Below are 21,937 nucleotides of genomic sequence, written 5' to 3' on the forward strand. Positions count from 1 at the left end.
TAGGCTACTACATCTATTAGAATCAGAATCTTAATTCATTAAAAAAACTTTAAAATATTAAAACACATTATGGCTAGTTAGTTGTTCAATCAATTGGAATCTGGTACCTAGTTCATTACATACAAGAGGAGAGAGAAGTATATCAGACTCACAATTAAAATAGTGTTCTCATAATTCAAGGATAAATGCAGTATAAACATATGGCAGTTACTATAGGCTTAAGCTGGCCATACACGTGGCGATCTGACGATGTTTCGTGCGACCATCGGTCGCACGAAACATAGTCAGATGTGCCACACACCATTCAGGGCTGAATCGGCAGGTAAGGAGGTAGAAACAATAGGATTTCTACCTCCTTCTGCCGATTCAGCTCTGAAGGGAGATTTTGATCAGGCGCCTTCTATGGCGCCCGATCAAAATTTTCCAACTGGTCCGATCGGCGAGTCGGCCGATATCAGCAGCTTCCTGCGATATCGGTCGACTCGCCGACATACCATACACGCACCGAATATCGTACGAAACAAGGTTTCGTACGATATTATCGGTGCGTGTATGGCCACCTTTACTCAGGTCCTGCTATATCTAGCCAGAACATTTAGCCAGGAGAAATGTTTTTTTTATTTATAAGGTGCACTATGTTGTACTAGTTAATCATATCCTTTAAGTGATGCAAACACTAGAAAGGATGCGGCACTTTCTAAAACTGAATGTATAATCTAATAGATGTAGTAGCCTAATACTTCATACCCCTCCTTTGTCTATTTATTAAATTAGGAACATGATTCTAATTGATTAAGTGATTTATCAGCCACAACATTTTCTATTTACCCTAATAACCCACTCTCTGTTTGATTATCTATTGATAATAGCATTGACTGACGTTGTAAATATCTTCTCCTATTTAATGTGTAAAATAGAAAACATGCACTTTGGTTTTATTTGTATTTATATTGTATGAATTATATGTTATTGTTTTTTTTTTTTATTATTCATTGATTGTGGAAATAAATTGATTGCTTTTACTATAAGTAGTGATTTGTGAGCGCCAACTCTTAGGGGTTAATTGTTATGCAGTAGGGACAGTCAGCTGGAGGGCTAAAGGAAGATGTTACCTTTGGAAGCACAAACATGAAAGATAAAACTAATAAGAGCAATGACATTATGCAGGTATATCCAGTAAACTGGGTCCCGATTCAAATGGAGAGGCTGGCCGGTCTTCTGCTGTTGCTCCCTAGTTGCTTCTCCTGTTGCTCCTCTTGTTGAACTCCGTGTTAAACTCCTTTTTCAGTTCACTTGTGAATGATTCACTTTGGAAGGATTCACTCTTGCGCTGCTTTCCCAAATGAGGTTCTTAAGATATGTGGGTGAAACCACACAGCCCAATAAAAATATAATCAGTCAACATAAATTGACTATTTGGACAGGTAATTTAAAACATCTTCTTCCTGCACATTTAGTGAAAATTCCACTGCGTCCCTCAGATTTTTGGTAATTAAAGTGCATTGCTTAAACATGGGGCGGGGCTAGAGATTCATTACCTCCAAAAAAGAGAAAAAAGTTTTGGATACATTTCTTGCAAAATTTGGAGCCTAAAGGAATATGATGCAAATATGATCTTTTTTCATTTATATAAACTGTACTTAAAAATGGGCCCATTACATCAGTAATAATGATGACTAAGTTTGTTATATACAGTAACTAGATCATAGGGCTTCACTGTGGCCTATTGTACTGATTGGCTTCTTCTTGTATAATTAGACCTTAGGGCTTCCCAGTGGCCTATTATACCAATGGGATTCTTTGTTGGTGTGGTAGGGTGGGAGTGGCTACTGCTTTAATCTGTAATTTGGAAATTGGTTGCAAAGGAGTGTGTGGCTCCTAAGGTCTAATTAAATAACACACTTATAGGATTATGTAATAAAAGGCACTTGGTTTGCCCAGGGGTAGTAAACCATGGCAGCCAATAAGCAGGGAGTATTTACTGGTCACCTGTTTAACAGCAAATGTCTTATTGGTTGCTATGGATTACTGTTCCTGGGCAAATTTTATGCCTTTTATTACATATGGAGGTTAGTTACAAAAAAAAGCACACCATAACAAAAAAAAATAATAATATATATAAAACAAAGGAAAGAGGTTACAGAGCCTGCAACCCAGTACCCCCTCACCGGTTTTCCTACGGAGGTTGGGGGCATTACATTTTAAATAAAAAAATAAAAATATAGGACCACCCCAAAACGTGCCGCCCTAGACATAGGCCTTCGGGGGCCTTATTATAAATACTCCCCTGTCCACAGGTAGAAAATGTTAGCACTAAAACAATTATTTGTATAAAAGTTTACCCTTGACAGACATTTTCTCAACCCAAATAACTAACTATGAATCTCATGTAAATAGTTCATACGCAGGGCAACAGAGTGGACATTTGTATGTAGATCTGCCCCATGATAACTTTGGGATGTGAGGCGGAATTACCAGTTTTGATATCAAAATTATCAGATGCGCAATAAACCTATAATTCTTATTTTTTTTTTTTTTTCAAAAAGAGATTTGAGGGCTTGTCTATTAATAAAGATTATTTTCACTTTTCTGTAAGAAAACAAATGTATTTAATATGTAATTACAGGTATGGGATCCCTTATCCGGAAACCCGTTTTTCAGAAAGCTCCGAATTACAGAAAACCCGTCTCCCATATACTCCATTTTAATCAAATAATTCAGAATTTCAAAACTGATTTCCGTTTTCTCTGTAGTAATAAAACAGTACCTGTACTTGATCCCAACTAAGATATAAATAATCCTTATTGGATGTAAAACAATACTATTGGTTTAATTAACGTTTTATTGTTTTTTTTAGTAGACTTAAGTTATAGAGATCCAAATTACGGAAAGACCCCTTATCCGGAATACCCTTGGTCTGGAGCATTCTGGATAATGGGTCCCATACCTGTACTATGTTAAACTCAACCTGTCACAAAAAAAAAAAAAAGAGCAACAAAAAGCAGATTTCAGAGTAAATAGTTGTGACATTTATTATAAAAGAAACAAAAGCACAAACAAATAAGGCCAAAAATTCCCAATATTTAAATCTTTCATCAATATCCTTGCAGCCCATTGTAAATCCTTTGTATTGAGTTTTGCTTCATTAATTGTTTCACACCTAAAACAGATGAAAAAAGACTGTGGTAAATAAAGCGAAAACAACAAACAAGGTGTATTTAAGTGAAGAAACATGATAACAGTACAGAGCAAATAGTGATTTGCAAAAAATAATACATTAAAAATGAAAATACAAAATTGTCCTTTCCTTACAGGATTTAATAATAAAAAATAAATAAAATACTCTCATAAGGATCAAAATAAGCAAATATAAACCTTTCAGCAGGGGGCTTAATCAGTAAATTAGCATTTGTTTTGTATAATATCTTTCATAAGGGATAACTGTGACATTTGCAAATTCTCATTTAATTTCTATTAAGTGGCAAAGCTTCAAGTGATTGTAAATCATTCTACTGATAATTTAAACCACTCAGGTCTAGTGTTTTGTGCTTTTCAGTTGTGGAACTAGATGCCCACAGGCCTGAGGACAATATTTGCAACCAAACATCCCTACCTCCCAATTTACCACAGCCTCCTGCACATTATTGCTGGTTTACTGTGGTCAATACAATCCCTCAGCTTCCCTCTGGTAGTTACAAAAAGAGACTCTATCAAGCCAGAACAAGGGGCAGACAGAAGAGGCACATGCCTAGAGCTCAATGGTGGGGGTCCCAAGGCATGTACATCTTCTTCCAGCATTCTGTAACTTCAGACTGTTCTATAAGTTTGGAGGCAGCTAGCTGGAACTGGAACAGCAGTTACCCAGTGACTAACTCTGCAAAGGGAACCTAAGATTAATAGTTAAAGGGTGGCAGCAGTTTAAATTTAAACAAATAAAAGTCAATAGGTGAATTGTGATTGGTGGTTAGTGGGTGTGCCCCCTTTTTCTAACCTCGAGTCGAAGTCACCCAGTGACAAACTTTGCAACTGACAAATTGGGCACCCTGGAATAAATAATGTGAGAATGACAGCATTTTAAATTTAAACCAATGAAATTCAATGGATGAAATTTGATTGGCTGTTAGTGGCCCAACCCACTTTTATTTTTGAACTGCAGTCCCCCAGTGACCAACTCTGCAAAGTGGGTGAAATGTGATGTTTGGAGACACTTGCATTAAATGTGTGAGAATGGCAGCAGTTAAAATTTCTCCACTGAAATCAATTAAAGAAATGTAAATTGGTTGGTGGTGGCTCCACCCACTTTTCTAACCTTGAATACGTAGTCACCAGAGACTGACTGTGTCTGCACTCCAAAGCTTTTTATCTTGTGGGGTGCACAACCAAATTTAATTATTTAGAAGTAAATATTTCACAACCGGCCACACCCTTTAAAATTATCACAAGTTTATTGCGAACATATTGTTTAAAGAATGCTGTGTTTCGGTCCTCAACAGGACCTTTCTCAAGGATAAAACAATAGTATTCAAACCAACCTCAAATACACTCTCAAAGCAAAGTGGAAATGTGCCCAATCCCATCAACAGACTATTATGCAAATATCCAATCATAGCGTGAATGTGCAATTTCAAATGGGCCAATCTCTGACCATTAATAGTGCATATATATGTCATCATAAATTATTACATAAATATATCATAAAACGTGCTTCATTTGAATAAAATATTATAAGTGTAATAATTTAGTTGCCATACAATATTAATTCTTAAAAATGTAATCTTCAATATCACCAACAGGTGCCACCCGTGCATCATAAAAGCTCATTTAGGGGCTGATTCACTAAAGTGCGATAAAAATTTAATCGCGTCTTAATTTTCGCGACTGATTCACTATAAGCATACTTGCGCTATTTTACGCGCGGTATTTCATGTGATATTTGTGTCACGATAAATAGCGTGCACGGTATTTTTCGCATGCACGCTATTTATCGCAAGCGCCAATTGACGTGACATTACGCACGCGACAATCGGCAGCATAAAACTGGCGACATTTTGCCCTGGGATAATAAAATGGGGGGGGGGCATTTAAGAATATTTAGCCAAATACTTAGGGGTCCCTTTGCTAAAGTGGCTTAAATGGGAGATTTTAGACACAGAGTAAATGGCAAATATTTTTTGGGCACTTTATTAAACGGGAACAAATATAATATTGCAATTATTCTGGCAACAAAACATTTGATTGGCAGTTATCACACTCGCCAGAAAATATGCTATGTACTAATTAACGCAAGTTTTACTATTCAGCAAAATGGGCTAAAGACAAAATTGTTGGCAGAATATTTGCAAAAATTTAACCCATATAGCATATTGATGCTGTTACTGATAAATGTAAGAGTGTAGGAGAAACTACATGAAAGTATAGAATACCATATCAAGGAAGGAAAAATAATTAGACATTACTCAGTTCAAAAGTAGAAAAATAAAAACTTTTAATTTAACAATTAAAGGGGAAAAAATAGGGAAAATAAAACTTAGGGCTTGCTGCCCTTGAGTTCTCTAATGTCCCTCCGAAGCTCGGCCACTTCTCCCCGGAGCTGGGCCAGCTCGGCCTTGATGTTGGCCAGGTCATCCTGCAACTGATGGTCCCTCGTGCGCAGGAGAACCTGGTGCCCCGCGCTTGGCCTGGGGGGGAGTCCGGGGCCTGGGGGGAAACTGGGGGAGGAATGAAGGGGGGCAGTGTCCGGAGCCTCGGGGGCCCTTTCGGCCTCGGGGGCCACTGGATCTGGGGCCTCGTAGGTGGGGCCTCTGGGGCCTGGGCGGGTGCTGCTGCCTGGCCGGGTGCTGGGGCCTCAGGGGCCGCTTGAGCCTGGTGGGCCTCAGGAGCTTGGTTTGCCAGGGGTTGTGCCTGGGGATGAGACGCCAGCTGAAGTTCTGTGAGATAGTATTGCAAGATGTTATTTTGTGTAATATATTATACATATATATATACATTCATACACCATCATAAATAACGGGGCCCCTCACAATAACATTTTTGGGGCCCCCTCCTCCCACGCCCCCAATGGCCCCTCCCCCTGTGAACCCTCACATCAATACAAAGGACACACAGAAATTGTTAGCCAAGGCCCCCTAAAACATTCGTGGCCCTTCCCCAAATGACTCATACTATGGGCCGCTCCCTGCTGCTTCCCCCCTGCTTTAAACTCATTTATGCATATGTAAAATAGATGTGTGTGTATATATATATATATATATATATAAAGATATATATATATATATATATATATATATATATATATACAGTGGTGTGAAAAACTATTTGCCCCCTTCCTGATTTCTTATTCTTTTGCATGTTTGTCACACTTAAATGTTTCTGCTCATCAAAAACCGTTAACTATTAGTCAAAGATAACATAATTGAACACAAAATGCAGTTTTTAAATGAAGGTTTACGTTATTAAGGGAGAAAAAAACTCCAAATCTACATGGCCCTGTGTGAAAAAGTGATTGCCCCCCTTGTTAAAAAATAATTTAACTGTGGTTTATCACACCTGAGTTCAATTTCTGTAGTCACCCCCAGGCCTGATTACTGCCACACCTGTTTCAATCAAGAAATCACTTAAATAGGAGCTACCTGACACAGAGAAGTAGACTAAAAGCACCTCAAAAGCTAGACATCATGCCAAGATCCAAAGAAATTGAGGAACAAATGAGAACAAAAGTAATTGAGATCTATCAGTCTGGTAAAGGTTATAAAGCCATTTCTAAAGCTTTGGGACTCCAGCGAACCACAGTGAGAGCCATTATCCACAAATGGCAAAAATATGGAACAGTGGTGAACCTTCCAAGGAGTGGCCGGCCGACCAAAATTACCCCAAGAGCACAGACAACTCATCCGAGAGGCCACAAAAGACCCCAGGACAACATCTAAAGAACTGCAGGCCTCACTTGCCTCAATTAAGGTCAGTGTTCACGACTCCACCATAAGAAGGAGACTGGGCAAAAATGGCCTGCATGGCAGATTTCCAAGGCGCAAACCACTTTTAAGCAAAAAGAACATTAAGGCTCATCTCAATTTTGCTAAAAAACATCTCAATGATTGCCAAGACTTTTGGGAAAATACCTTGTGGACCGACGAGACAAAAGTTAAACTAAAAGGTGCGTGTCCCCGTTACATCTGGCGTAAAAGTAACACAGCATTTCAGAAAAAGAACATCATACCAACAGTAAAATATGGTGGTGGTAGTGTGATGGTCTGGGGTTGTTTTGCTGCTTCAGGACCTGGAAGGCTTGCTGTGATAGATGGAACCATGAATTCTACTGTCTACCAAAAAATCCTGAAGGAGAATGTCCGGCCATCTGTTCGTCAACTCAAGCTGAAGCGATCTTGGGTGCTGCAGCAGGACAATGACCCAAAACACACCAGCAAATCCACCTCTGAATGGCTGAAGAAAAACAAAATGAAGACTTTGGAGTGGCCTAGTCAAAGTCCTGACCTGAATCCTATTGAGATGTTGTGGCATGACCTTAAAAAGGCAGTTCATGCTAGAAAACCCTCAAATAAAGCTGAAATACAACAATTCTGCAAAGATGAGTGGGCCAAAATTCCTCCAGAGCGCTATAAAAGACTCGTTGCAAGTTATCGCAACCGCTTGATTGCAGTTATTGCTGCTAAGGGTGGCCCAACCAGTTATTAGGTTCAGGGGGCAATTACTTTTTCACACAGGGCCATGTAGGTTTGGATTTTTTTTCTCCCTAAATAATAAAAACCCTCATTTAAAAACTGCATTTTGTGTTTACTTGTGTTATCTTTGACTAATAGTTAAATATGTTTGATGATCAGAAACATTTTGTGTGACAAACATGCAAAAGAATAAGAAATCAGGAAGGGGGCAAATAGTTTTTCACACCACTGTATATATATACACACAATACGAAGTGCTGGGAAGCTGCACACCATAAGGAACAATAATACCTGGGTGCCTGTGGCAAAACAAAATCTAGACAGGCATGGGGTGACGGCACACACAGGATTTTCACAAGGAGTCACAAAGATGTGAAATAATATTCAGAGGTTTATTGTAACGTGATGGACGTATGTTTTTTTTCAACCCTACTTACTATGTTACTATGTTACTTTCGTCATCCCTGACATTTCTTACATTTGTACTTTTAGTTCAAATTACTTGCTAAATCTTTTACTGAACGTATACTGTAAAAGCATAATAAAGTACAATAATTACCTTCCGCAATTTCAGCCACCAGGTCTGAATTCCTACGCTTCAGGTCAGACCATAGGCGCTGGAGCTGGCGGAGGTCCACTTCAATTCCGAAGCCCCCGCGCAACCTGGCTTGGAGGTCACGCAGGATGGCTCTCTTCCTCTCGTGGACCCCTAAGGGCCCCAGCGGTGGGTTGTCATATCATGAGCGTAGGAGAACTGTGACAATATAGCGCCTCTCCCCTGGTAGCAGATCAGAAACCCCAGGCATGATACTCCTCTCAGTGTGACTGCAGACTCAATGACACAAAATGGCCCCAAGTCGCACATGTCACGAGATTACAAAATTGCTACAAAATGTCCGCCAGTCGCGAGATTACAAAGTCGCGACAAAGAAATCGCCAAAATATACATAGTAATGTATTTTGTGCGACTAAATATTTATATCTATATAAATATTTATATCTATAGTACTGTATATTAGTAGCGAAATTCCATACATGCCAAGACTTTAGTCAAATTGAGTAAAAAGACACATACTTGAATAAATAACACTGTAAGTCCATATTTTATTGCCAAAAACTCATTTACTGTACTTTCTATAATTTTTCCCCTGCCTGTAGTAGGTGTTAATTTTCGCATAGACCAATGCGATATTTAGCGTGCCTAAGTGTTTGTGAATCATGCGATCGTATTCTTTTCAGCGCAAAAATTAACGCATGCATTAAAAGTAGCGAGGAAAATACCGCATGCGAAAATGGCGACTTAACGCACGCGATAATACTATGGTGAATCGCACGCTAATTATCACGACTTATTTAACGCAAAAAAACGTGCAATATATTTTATCGCACTTTAGTGAATCAGGCCCATAGTGTCCTAACAAAAATCCATTCCATTAAAAATCCTGTAGAAAAAAGGGATACATTTTGTAGCTCATTCTCAACAATATTTACCAATACTCAAACATATTCTTGTAACCAATTACTTGACACACAAAGATACAATTACTTGGCGCAAAACACAAAGATAACAAACAAATATTTAATTTCAGTAAAGCACATTTTAACTCCTTAAGGGCTGTCCTTCAGAGCCCAGATTGGGGAATTATGTTTTCTGCTACAAACAGAACAGAAATTGCTGTCATTCAAAATGATATTAAAGGGGACCTGTCACCTAAAGAAATAATATATATAATAAATAAACTTTACGTACGTTTAGGAGAAAAGAAATAATTTAAAAACTAGAAGTCAGAGGGGACAGAAGTAGCATTTAATGAATATAAACGCTATGACAAATGTTGTAAACAGAGATCCAGAAGGGAGAGATAGAGAAAGAGGAGCGCATTGGGGCAGAGGCTAAGACTAACCCCAAAGAAATGTTTAAAGTATATTAATAGTAAAAAGATGCAGGTTATGGGAGTATGGCCTGACAACCACAATACTATTAGTTTGTGCCACAATACTATTAGTTTGTGCCAGCATGGTTTTATGCACAATACTATTAGTTTGTGCCAGCATGGTTTTATGCGTAACAGATCTTGCCAGACTAATTTAGTTGCCTTTTATGAGGAGGTGAGTAGGAACCTTGATGCTGGAATGGCAGTTGATGTCATCTACTTGGACTTTGCTAAAGCGTTTGATACAGTACCTCACAGAAGGTTAATGATCAAATTAAGGAATATTGGCCTAGAACATAATATTTGTAATTGGATAGAGAACTGGCTGAAGGATAGAGTACAAAGAGTGGTGGTAAATGGAACATTTTCTAATTGGACCAGTGTGGTTAGTGGAGTACCGCAGGGGTCAGTCCTTGGGCCTTTGCTGTTTAACTTGTTTATTAATGACCTGGAGGTGGGCATAGACAGTATTGTTTCTATTTTTGCTGATGACACTAAATTGTGCAAAACTGTAAGTTCCATGCAGGATGCTGCCGCTTTGCAGAGCGATTTGACAAAATTAGAAAACTGGGCAGCAAACTGGAAAATGAGGTTCAATGTTGATAAGTGCAAAGTTATGCACTTTGGTAGAAATAATATAAACGCAAACTATCTACTGAATGGTAGTGTGTTGGGGGTATCCTTAATGGAGAAGGATCTAGGGGTTTTTGTTGATAACAAGTTGTCTAATTCCAGGCAGTGTCATTCTGTGGCTACTAAAGCAAATAAAGTGCTGTCTTGTATAAAAAAGGGCATTGACTCAAGGGATGAGAACATAATTTTGCCCCTTTATAGGTCCCTGGTAAGGCCTCACCTTGAGTATGCAGTGCAGTTTTGGGCTCCAGTCCTTAAGAAGGATATTAATGAGCTGGAGAGAGTGCAGAGACGTGCAACTAAACTGGTTAAGGGGATGGAAGATTTAAACTATGAGGTGAGACTGTCGAGGTTGGGGTTGTTTTCTCTGGAAAAGAGGCGCTTGCGAGGGGACATGATTACTCTGTACAAGTACATTAGAGGGGATTATAGGCAGTTGGGGGATGTTCTTTTTTCCCATAAAAACAATCAACGCACCAGAGGTCACCCCTTTAGATTAGAGGAAAGGAGTTTCCATTTGAAGCAGCGTAGGTGGTTTTTCACGGTGAGGGCAGTGAGGTTATGGAATGCCCTTCCTAGTGATGTGGTAATGGCAGATTCTGTTAATGCCTTTAAGAGGGGCCTGGATGAGTTCTTGATCAATCAGAATATCCAAGGCTATTGTGATACTAATATCTACAGTTAGTACTAGTGGTTGTATTTATAGTTTATGTATGTGAGTGTATAGATTGGTAGGTGTGGGTTAGGTGTGCTGGGTTTACTTGGATGGGTTGAACTTGATGGACACAGGTCTTTTTTCAACCCTATGTAACTATGTAACTATGTAACCAATGTGAGCACATGCAACCATTAGAGCTCCGCCACAAAACCCTGTCAAAATCATGGTTAGGCAGACACTCTCATGAAGAGCATTGAAAAACCTTTGGACTAAAGGATCTAGAGCCCAACTGTTAGTGCTGTCACAGCTGATGCCTGGACCTTAAGTGTACTAAGACGAAGACCCTTCCCATTGACCTATCTTGCTTCAGTTCTTACCTTAAGTTCGATCCCCCGGAGCACCATGGAAAGAACATGGTACCACAACAAACCTGCCAAGAAAGGGCTGCCCACCAAAACTCACAGACCGGGCAAGGAGACCAAAGGTAACCCTTAAGGAGTTGCAGAGTTCCACAGCAGAGACTGGATTATCTGTCTATAGGACCACAATAAGCCATACACTCCATAGAGCTGGGGTTTATGGAAGAGTGGCCAGAAAAAAGCCATTACTTAATGTTAAAAATAAGAAGGCACGTTTTGAGTTTGCCAAAAGGCAGGTGGGCGACTCCCCAAATGTATGGAGGAAGGTGCTCTGGTCAGATGAGACTAAAATTTTACTTTTCGGCCACCAAGTACGATACTATGTCTGGCGCACACCATCACCACAGTAAAACATGTAGGTGGCAGCATCATGCTGTTGGGATGTTTTTCAGCAGCAGGGACTGGGAAACTGGTCCGAGTCGAGGGAAAGGTGGATGGTGCTAAATACAGGGATATTCTTGAGCAAAACCTGTCAGTCTGCCTGTGATTTGAGACTGGGACGGAGGTTCACCTTCCAAGCAGGACAATGACCCAAAGCATGCTGCTAAAGTAACACTCGAGTGGTTTAAGGGGAAACATTTAAATGTGTTGGAATGGCCTAGTCAAAGTCCAGACTAGAATGTTGCTGTTCTCAAGTGAAAACCATCCAACATGAAGGAGCTGGAGCAGTTTTGTCTTGAGGAATGGGCAAAAATCCTAGTGGCAAGATGTGGTAAGCTCATAGAGACTTATCCAAAGCAACTTGCAGCTGTAATTGCCACAAAAGGTGGATCTACAAAGTACTAACTTTAGGGGGGGGGTGAACAGTTATACACGCTGAAATTTTCTGTTATTTTGTCCTATTTGTTGTTTGCTTTACAATAAAAAAAAAAAATCAGGTTTTTTAAAAGTTCCTGGCACAGTGTTGTACTGTACTAGTCCAGCCGAAGCAGTTGTTGGTCTATGTATGGAAGTTGCAAGAAGCCCTTCTGTATGGTGGACTCAATCATCTTCTCTATGGAATCTTTGAATGCTACATCATCTTTTGGTAAGGTGTTCTTAGACAGGCAAGCAATCATAGCATCTACCCTTGGGGATATATTTATCATGCTGTGCAAAAAGTGTAATGAAGCATTACCGGTGATGTTGCCCAGGGCAACCAATCAGCAATTACATTTCAACAGTTAAAAATCAAAGCAAAGCATCTGATTGGTTGCTATGAGCAACATCACCGGTAATGTTTTACTCCACTTTTTACACCGTATGATAAATATAACCCTTGGTGTCTTGTCTGGGATTGGGTACATGTTACAGAACTTTTCTGTTAGGACTATTACCCAGTCAGGTTTGGCTATTTACTATCAAATAGTTGAGAAATGGATTTAAGGACAGGGATGGTTTCCCCAAGACTCCATGAACTTTAAATATCGCTGTTCATCCTTGATCTCTAATGTAGTTAGCATGTCTTTTAATAATTTCTTGGTCGTGTCTTGCCAAGTTATAGTAAACTGTTGTCTGTGGAAGAGTCCCCCTGATACAGAACCTACTGCAAAACTACTCTCAAAGAATTTGGAGTCAGTTTCAAACTGCTGCAGTAATTGATTCTTTTAAGTAGGCGCCCAGCATGTTTTATTGTGGTTTGAATGGCTGACCTAATCCAATCCAGAAAGTTTGTATATCAATATTGGTTTGAGAGGTTGTGAGACTTTTGGCAACTCCCTGCATTAAGAACCTGGTACCCTGCTTTAAAGGAGAAGGAAAGGTAAAAACTAAGTAAGCTTTACCAGAGAGGTCTATGTAAATACAAGCCATAAGCACTCACAGAAACGATGCACTGTGCCAGAGACACGCAGCTCTCTGCCCTCTCCTGCTCCCCCCCTCCCTCAAGAATGCTAAGAACTCACTCCCCCTTAGGAATGTGGATCTGAGCCAATCAGCAGGAAGCAGACTTATAGGGGCACATTTACTAATCCACGAATCTGAATCCCGAATGGGAAAAAAATCGGATTGGAAACGAAAATTTTGCGACTTTTTCGTTGCCACGGTTTTTTTCGTATTCTGCGCAATTTTTTCGTCGCCGTCACGACTTGATCGTATTTTGCGCAACTTTTTCGTCGCCATCGTGATTTTTTCGTATTCAGCAATTGTAAATGGCGGAAAAACCAATCCGATTTTTCCGCGACGGTGACAAAAAAGTTGCGACAATTCGCGAACAAGTCGTGATGGTGACAAAAAAATAGCGATCATTACGGAAAAACGCATTCGGACGCTTTTCAGATGTTCGTGGATTAGTAAATGTGCCCCATAGTCTTACAAACTGAGCATGTACACTTGGTCTCGGTGCAAGAGGCATTATGGGAACTTTCTTTACATAGCTCAGAGTTTTTTCTTCCTGTTTGGCTACTGATCATCTGAACAGGTAAAATATAGGGAGACTTAAGGGCACTATTGAGACAACTGAAGGTATGCCTGCAGCTTGAGATTAACTCTTTATTAGCCTTTCCTTCTCATTAAAATAAACAGGACACATCTGCAAACAGTACATTTCAGTGGCCTAGCTGTCCAGTCTTCTCAGTGATGGTTTTCCTGTAAGGGCCTTCTTAGGGTTTAGGAAGCTGTTTCAGGCACATCTTGCATGATGTCATGTGCGCTATGAAGAGTGCTGCGTTGAAAGTGCCACCAGCCATCGGCTTGAATTGACGTCACTAGAAGTTACAGGAAATGCTACCACTTACTGAATAGCATTGTGTGGTACCGTAGCCCTGGAAATTCCGGCATTACTTGTCATGTACAATGTACTGCTCAGTTATATCCCTGCAGGATAACAAGCTGTGCAAAAAGTTGCACTCTGCTTGTACAATGAAAGTTTCCAGTTTTATTGTCATATACAAATAACAATGAAGCATCATTACTATAATGAAATTATTTTGACCCGTGTTCCTCCCAACTTTACATAGACAAAAAAAAATAAAAAAATACAAATATTAAATATAATAAAAGTGTGCAATAAAGGTACAAGTATTTACAATAAAAAAATGCAATGAAATATTTGAAATTGTGCAGTGAGGATTTAAAGTGGCTTTGCTTAAAGTGACACTGCAAAGAGTCCAGTAGTTATGGGGAGTGTGTGTTAGGCAGAAAGGTATATCTGGATCTGCCCCAAAGAAGCATGGCCTTAACATTCGGATTGGTTGCCTAATAAAAAGCATAACAAAATCTGCCTCACATCCAATTTACTAGTTAGAGCTGCATTACTGCAATAAACGAAAAAAGGCTTCCAAGCACTCCAAACCTTCCAAATTAAAACAGCATCTTTATTAGTCCATTAAAATGTGAACGCCTAAGTGAGCTGCATTACTGAAACCAGTTGGGTGATTCATTGCAGTAGGGCTGCACCCTCTGATTCTCAGTAACCTAACTAATATTAAACATGTTACAGCCTCATGTGAGTTCTGCTTGCTAGATTGTTTCAAATAAGGAGGGAAATAAATTGTTCAGACAATCAGCATAACCTCCCAAGATCTAAAATTACATTTTCTATGAAAGGTAGTATCTGTCCTCTACCTTCTAGACAGGACAAAAGAGAAAACTGAACTCAGTAGGCAGAGTACAACCTTATACAGAAGGAGGACTCCTCTTTGATTCTTCCGTCTTGACTCCAAAGGTCAAGGAATACTAACATCTGAAGGGCCACTCAAAAAAAAAAAATTAAAAACAGGCAATTTAAAAAGATATATTAAAAATGTATTAGTTATTTATTAATATTGTCCCCAATATCCCCCAGTCTAACTTGGGCTATCAAGTAGACAAATTCGGTGAAATTAAAAACAAAAAAAAAAGACAAAATATAATGTGGTCATTTTTGAAAGAGTGACTGCAATTTGAAAGAGGTGGCCTCTAGACAAAGGCTTCAAAATGGTAAATGGCTCTATCCTCTGCATTGTTTTGTTTCTGTTCTGAAGCTAAATGATCAATAGTCAGTTACTAGCTGAATAGTCGAGCTCTGTAAACAGTAGCTTGAATATTAGTCAAGGGCAATCTGCCCAAATAAAATTCCTAATAGCCATTTAAAACTATGCAATTCCGTAATCTTTTGGAAGCTATGCAAGAACTCCTAGTAAAATTATTACTCCTACAAAAGCACACACATTTTTGGAAATTCTTATACATACTTATATCATTTTAGCATTATAGGCTAAAATATGTTTAGTATACTGTAAGAATAAATTAATATGAAATTCATTACTAGAGTCTAAATTTTCCAGTGTAAATAAAAAGAAAATACAAAACAGACTGTAATGTGCATTTATGATAAATCCCACATTTGTTTATTCAAAAATCACTAGCAAAGGCAGAAAATAAAGAAAAAAAAAATACCTTGTCGTTGCTCCATCGTTAGCTGTTCTTTTGGGAATTCAACATCAAATGTTATAATTAAAGAACCTTTTATGTTGTTATTGTCAAAGTTTGGCAAACCTTCCCCTTTTTTCCACAATTTTGCTCCTGGCTTAGTAATTTTATCCCGCAATATGTGAACCTGTAAATAAAATAAAAGGCTTAATTTTTTTTTAAAATATAGTTTTTTCCTATAACAAAGATAGGAATAACTTCTGTGTTGCACTAAACCTTCTTAGTGTGCTAGTGCAATAATTTTCTGGTTTATATTTCCATTATATTATTGCTGGCATAAGACTGATATTACACTAGGAAATAGATGGTCATTCTTGAGGTAAAAAAGTACAAAGTGTCAAAGTCTTTTTGTACTGAAAAAGTGTTACACTTGATTTCATAATTTATTTTTATTTAACCTTTTCATTGCCAGCTAATTTATGGACATTTGCAATTAATGGCAACTAATTTTGTGCCTTTAAACTTAGCTTAAACTTAGTAGCGTTTCCTGGGACTTTACTAAGGAAGATACCTGAAATTTTGTGAAATTCAACTTAGTATTTTGCACAATTCCACTTATATATTTAAAAATTAAAAATGACAATTTAAAATATACATAAAATAAATATAAATATATCAGAAACACTTTATTATATGAATGAAAATATAACAAGTGCTCTCTCAAGCAAGCCAATATCAAATATGTTATGAATATTCAAACCAACAAAATTTGATAAAGTTAGCTGTTTCGAATTCTATTTTTTAAAGTTTGACACCAGTTATATGTATTACAAGTTTATACAAAAAATTTAATTGTAGGTGTTATATATGTCCATTTATAATTAGCATAATTTATTTGCATAATTTATTACCATTTTTAAAAAAAATAGTGTTCAAATGTATAATGGCTAATGCCTCTGATGAAGCAAAGGGGCCTAACAGAGGAGAGAAGAGTGAGATATGCGTGTGTTCCCTTAACTTGTGTAAGTAAAACGGATTGCATTTGGGGTAGGTGGGAGCTATCGGTGCTTTGCTATAAGTGGTTTCTATTTAGGTGCAACAAAGCTAACTTATATCTAAGAAGATTGTGTAAGGAGATATGCATATGTTAACACAGAACGCTCTAAGAATAAATTAGCATGGGGTAGCCGCTTCCTCCTACTTCATGATTATGAGCATAATCTTTACTTGCATCAGAGAAGAGGAAAAAGCTGTGTATCAGAGTGCATCCACATTTAAAACTTGGTTGAATTAGAATTCCTCTAGTAATGAAATTCTATGATTCCCAAATAATTACATTTAATGTTATCATGTGATACCGTTTCATTTTTATAGCCACTTTCAATATATACGTTACTATGTACATGTTGCAGTCTCCCCAGTTCAACTATAATCACGCAATGACAAGAGTCATAAATATCAAACACCAAAGACAAAGAGCAGATTAGCAATTTTAGAAATATGAAGTATTATGCAAAGAGTAAAGAAAAATGTTATGGTAATCTAAACAGTAAATACATGGCAATCCTCATTTGGTAGGTGGATTTATTTGGTTGCCAGCGGGGAGCCAAACAAATGGCTACTACATCTGAAGGCATTCTAGCTAGGAAAGAAGATATATAGACATAAACTTGACCACAACAAATTAAAACAAGGAATAAATGCATACAGAATAATTAAAAAAATTAAATACAGAGGGCATGCAAGATAATACTCACTGTAAATCTTACCGTGATGTTCCTTTCCTGGCCAACTCCATATCAAAACTTACTGGGTATAGCCTGCCTAACTACTCCAATCAGAATGACCCTCTCCAAAGCTTTAAAAGCCCACCCCCACCCCCAATACAGTGTCTAGTATCAAGCTTCTCTATAAAAAGGGATAGGAATCTGGTGACATGGAGTTAATAAAGAAAATCATGGTAAAGTACAGAGCCGTCAAACCTTAGGCACCTGAGTTTCGGGAGACCTTGCATCCCGCCAAAAATTCTAGAAACTTTTAAAGAAACCTGGAGAGTTGACAGCTCCATAAGTATGATACAAGTGTAACGTAACTAAGTGCTGCTTGACTGTTGCATTTGAGCAAGTGTAGAAAGCATATACATAGAATGCTCACTACCTTCAATCCAGAATTGGATGCTGCCTTTAGGCTGAGGCTGCACTCATTGTCATTGTGGTCTCACATTCTCCCACACCCAACGGACCATGTGGTAGGGCAGTTGGAATTCTTCTCTCCTCCAATTGTCGGTTCACACCTATCCCTATTCCTCCAGCTTTTTCATTTAACTCTTTTGAGGTGAATGCCTTTCAAATCGTCCATCCTCTCTATACAGGAGGCTGTAATTTACAGACCTCCATCAGCCTCCTCCTCTGCTACCTTCCTCTCTGACTTTGAAACCTTGCTATCTTTTTTCCTCTTTACTGACAGCCCTGCAATCATCCAGAAGTGGACAAACACTCCAACTCATAAGGATGGCCACTTTCCAGATTTAATCTTTACCAAAAATCTGTACCTTTCTGATTTTAACAGTATCCCCTCTTCCCCCTCTCTGCCCATCATCTGGTTACATTTTCAGTCTCAAACTTTCAGGTCCAGTCTCTCCTCTCCAAATTCCTACTCTCCAGTACAAGGTCTGCGGAACATATGTGGAGGAAATCCTGTACACAAGCCGACTTTATCCATTATAAACTCCTATTGTCATGCCTCAACTCTGCCTTCTCAAAGGCTAAACGGGAGTACTACAATACCCTTATAAAAAATAATAAATCCAACCAGTGACGCCTGTTTTTCTATATTCAATACTCTTCTGCTTCCCAACTTTATGCACTCTTCCCAGGACTTTGCCGTTTTCGTTAAAAACTAAGTAGAGTCCATCCTCAATCAGATTTCCACCTCTACTAACACAAACCAGCACCTCCTTCATCAATCCCCTTCTGTATGTTCGTCCTGTCTTGTTTCTACTGCCTGCCTCCAAAATCATTCACACTGGCTGAACAGAGCAATGTCAGACAACAACAATTTACAAAGGGTCTATGAAGATTTTCATTCATCCAGGTCATGGTATATCTAGTATAAATAAATTTGAAGCAACTGGACTTGTTTAGTAATCATTGAAGACGTTTCACTACTCATCCGAGCAGCTTCTTCAGTTCAACTGACTGGTATGGGAAGTCCTCAGCATATATACTCTTCCACTAATCCAATCACAATGGCACTATGTAACTCTTCAGAAAGGTGACATCTGAAACTCACAGAGGTGTGAATGCTGTGGAGTTACTTTGAAAGGATTACCAAAGTATCATGCAACTCTTCAAACAGGTGTTACTTGTTAGAGTTGCATGAATGGATGTGTGAAGAGTTCTGAAACTTGTATATGGAGGAAGTGGAAAGGAAGGCCCTACATTCAATGGAACTACACCAAGTCACTGGTTCAGGTATGTAGATGACACGTGGGTTAAAATCAGATCCAACGAAGTGGCGGCCTTTTCAGAACACATTAACTCAGTGGACAACAATATCAAGTTCACAAGGGAGGATGTCCATGAGAACAAACTTGCTTTTTTGGACTGTTTGATATCCATTCAAGAGGGGGGTATCTTGAAAACAGAAGTATACAGGAAACCCACTCACACGGATCAATATCTGTTGTTCGATTCCCACCATCCGCTGGAACACAAACTGGGTGTCATTAGAACTCTACACCACAGGGCGGAAAGTGTAACAACTGATACAGAGTCCAAGGACAAGGAATGTAAACATCTCAGAGGAGCACTGAAAGCTTGTGGCTACCCAGACTGGGCCTTTGTCAAAACAAGAGCAACTAAGCCCAACAGGAACACCAAAAGGAATAACCGTCCTGAGGCAGAGAGAAGGCGCAATATAGTCATCTCATATGTAGCAGGAGTGTCGGAGAAACTCAGGAGAATTTTCAACAAACACCACATCCCTGTGTTTTTCAAACCTAGCAACACACTGAGACAAAAACTTGTACACCCAAAGGATCCAACACCAAAGGAAAAACAAAGCAATGTTGTATACGCAGTCCAGTGTAGCGAGGAGTGCACAGACCTTTACATTGGTGAGACAAAGCAACTGCTCTCTAAGCGAATGGCTCAGCATAGGAGGGCGAACACTACAGGCCAGGACTCTGCTGTCTTTCTACACCTAAAAGACAAGGGACACTCCTTTGAAAATAGCAATGTCCAAATTTTGGACAAAGAAGACCGCTGGTTTGAAAGAGGTGTAAAAGAGGCCATTCATGTCAAAGTGGAGAAACCATCCCTTAACAGAGGCGGGGGACTTCGACACCATCTGTCTGCTACATACAATGCTGTTCTAACATCTGTACCCCGGCAGTTTCAGAACTCTTCACACATCCATTCATGCAACTCTAACAAGTAACACCTGTTTGAAGAGTTGCATGATACTTTGGTAATCCTTTCAAAGTAACTCCACAGCATTCACACCTCTGTGAGTTTCAGATGTCACCTTTCTGAAGAGTTACATAGTGCCATTGTGATTGGATTAGTGGAAGAGTATATATGCTGAGGACTTCCCATACCAGTCAGTTGAACTGAAGAAGCTGCTCGGATGAGTAGTGAAACGTCTTCAATGATTACTAAACAAGTCCAGTTGCTTCAAATTTATTTATACTAGATAATTTACAAAGGGCACTCCCATTATGCAAATTTAGCAAAGGGCGCAAAAGACTAAGAGTAAAACTAACTAGCCCTCTGGCCAGAGGGACCACAAGGGGCCAATCGATCTACAGGTCCTGGCTGCAATGCAGGATCAGGCAATCTTTCCACACTCCACATTATTCACAGAGCAGTGGTGTTCTGAACAAATAAATCTCTGAGAAAACAGGGAAATCATGGGTAGATTGCTTCCCAATTGCCCTGTTCTCTGTACGCACTACTCCCATAGGCCTTCACAAACGATCACCTTATGAAATATTGTTCGGGTCAAATCTAAAAACAGGATTGTAATTTTCCCTAACAGCTAGAAGCTCTACATTCATATATGACTGGTTATGTAGCTGCTGTACAAACACAACTGAATAAAAAACACAAATATGTTTTTGATTCTATTTCAGATCCGAACAACATTACTGGATCTCATGATCTCAAACCAGGTGACTGGGTAGTGGTTAAAAGACAAGTCAGAAAAAGCTTGGACCCCAAATTTGAAGGTCCACTACAAGTACAAATGGTAACACCTACTTCAGTAAAACTGAACAGCAAAGACACTTGGATAATCACTGTAAAAAGGCAAACATACCTGATAATCATGGTTAACCTTCTACTGGTACTAATCCTAGGTTTGGTAGATTTCACTATGAGTAAAATACACTTTTATAACAAACCAAAACTTTACATTACAAAAGAGAATAATTAAACTAATTATTGTTTTAAATCAGACCAAAAGACTCTTGACAACTACCAATGGTGGCTTTTCCTATATCTATTTTCCTAAATACTGACAATATAACATATCACAATGGAAAAAAGAGAAAGCTTGGAGACTTCTGGAAGCAAAAGTAATCACAAACCAATTTTGATTACTGTTAACAGAACCAACAGTTGGGATCAACTGTATTTAGGGAGAATTCAGAAATATTTGGATAAAAAATAGAAACTAATGAAGCCTTAGAAAGGAAACGTAATACATGGAAACTAACGATCAGCCTTAGTATAGTCTTACAAGCACAACAACAAGTAAGTCAATACATATATTATCCTACAGGGGAAGGTATTAATAATTTATCTAAACTTGAATGTTGGAATTTATTCAAAAAAGAGATGGCAATGATTGGTGCAGAAATTTAAAACGGTGTCCAAATTGATATTTAATGATGGTTTAATAACTTTAAAATCTCCACACTACTTTGTGTGTGGTAAATGGGCCTATGCTTGGTTACCTGAAAATAGCTATGGTTCTTGCACTATTGCATCTCTAGTTTCAGCCATAGCAATTATGGATGAAGGTGATGTAACTAAGAAATTACTATTGCCACATCATAATTTGTCATAATTGAGGAACCTACCCATCTGCTACTGCCATTTTCGGAAGCTACAAGACTACAACCCACCTGCTAATGGTACTCCCTAAGGTAGTCTCTTCCTTTAACCCCCGTTGTCTGTCCATATTCCATTCACATATCCTCCTCTATGTACATACTCCAGCTCTTTCACGTTTTATAACTAATTGCAATATCTTTGTCCCCCGGTTACTGTCCATACGTGG

The 21,937-nt window shown here is 38.8% G+C and overlaps 1 protein-coding gene across 1 annotated transcript in view; it reads right to left on the reverse strand.

Moving 5' to 3' along the window:
• Positions 1-3,006: 3,006 nt before the first annotated feature.
• The window catches only part of dnajb11 (DnaJ heat shock protein family (Hsp40) member B11), a 90,722-nt gene continuing 71,791 nt past the window's right edge, over positions 3,007-21,937 (reverse strand). The window contains exons 9-10 of the mRNA NM_203849.1: positions 15,680-15,839; positions 3,007-3,160 (exon numbers count right to left, since the gene is read on the reverse strand). Coding sequence (NP_989180.1) covers positions 3,096-3,160; positions 15,680-15,839 — 225 coding nt within the window. The 3' untranslated portion in view covers positions 3,007-3,095. The remainder of the gene's footprint in view (positions 3,161-15,679; positions 15,840-21,937) is intronic.

This window comes from Xenopus tropicalis, chromosome 9, assembly GCF_000004195.4.
Source record: "Xenopus tropicalis strain Nigerian chromosome 9, UCB_Xtro_10.0, whole genome shotgun sequence".
NCBI classification, from domain to species: Eukaryota; Metazoa; Chordata; class Amphibia; order Anura; family Pipidae; genus Xenopus; species Xenopus tropicalis.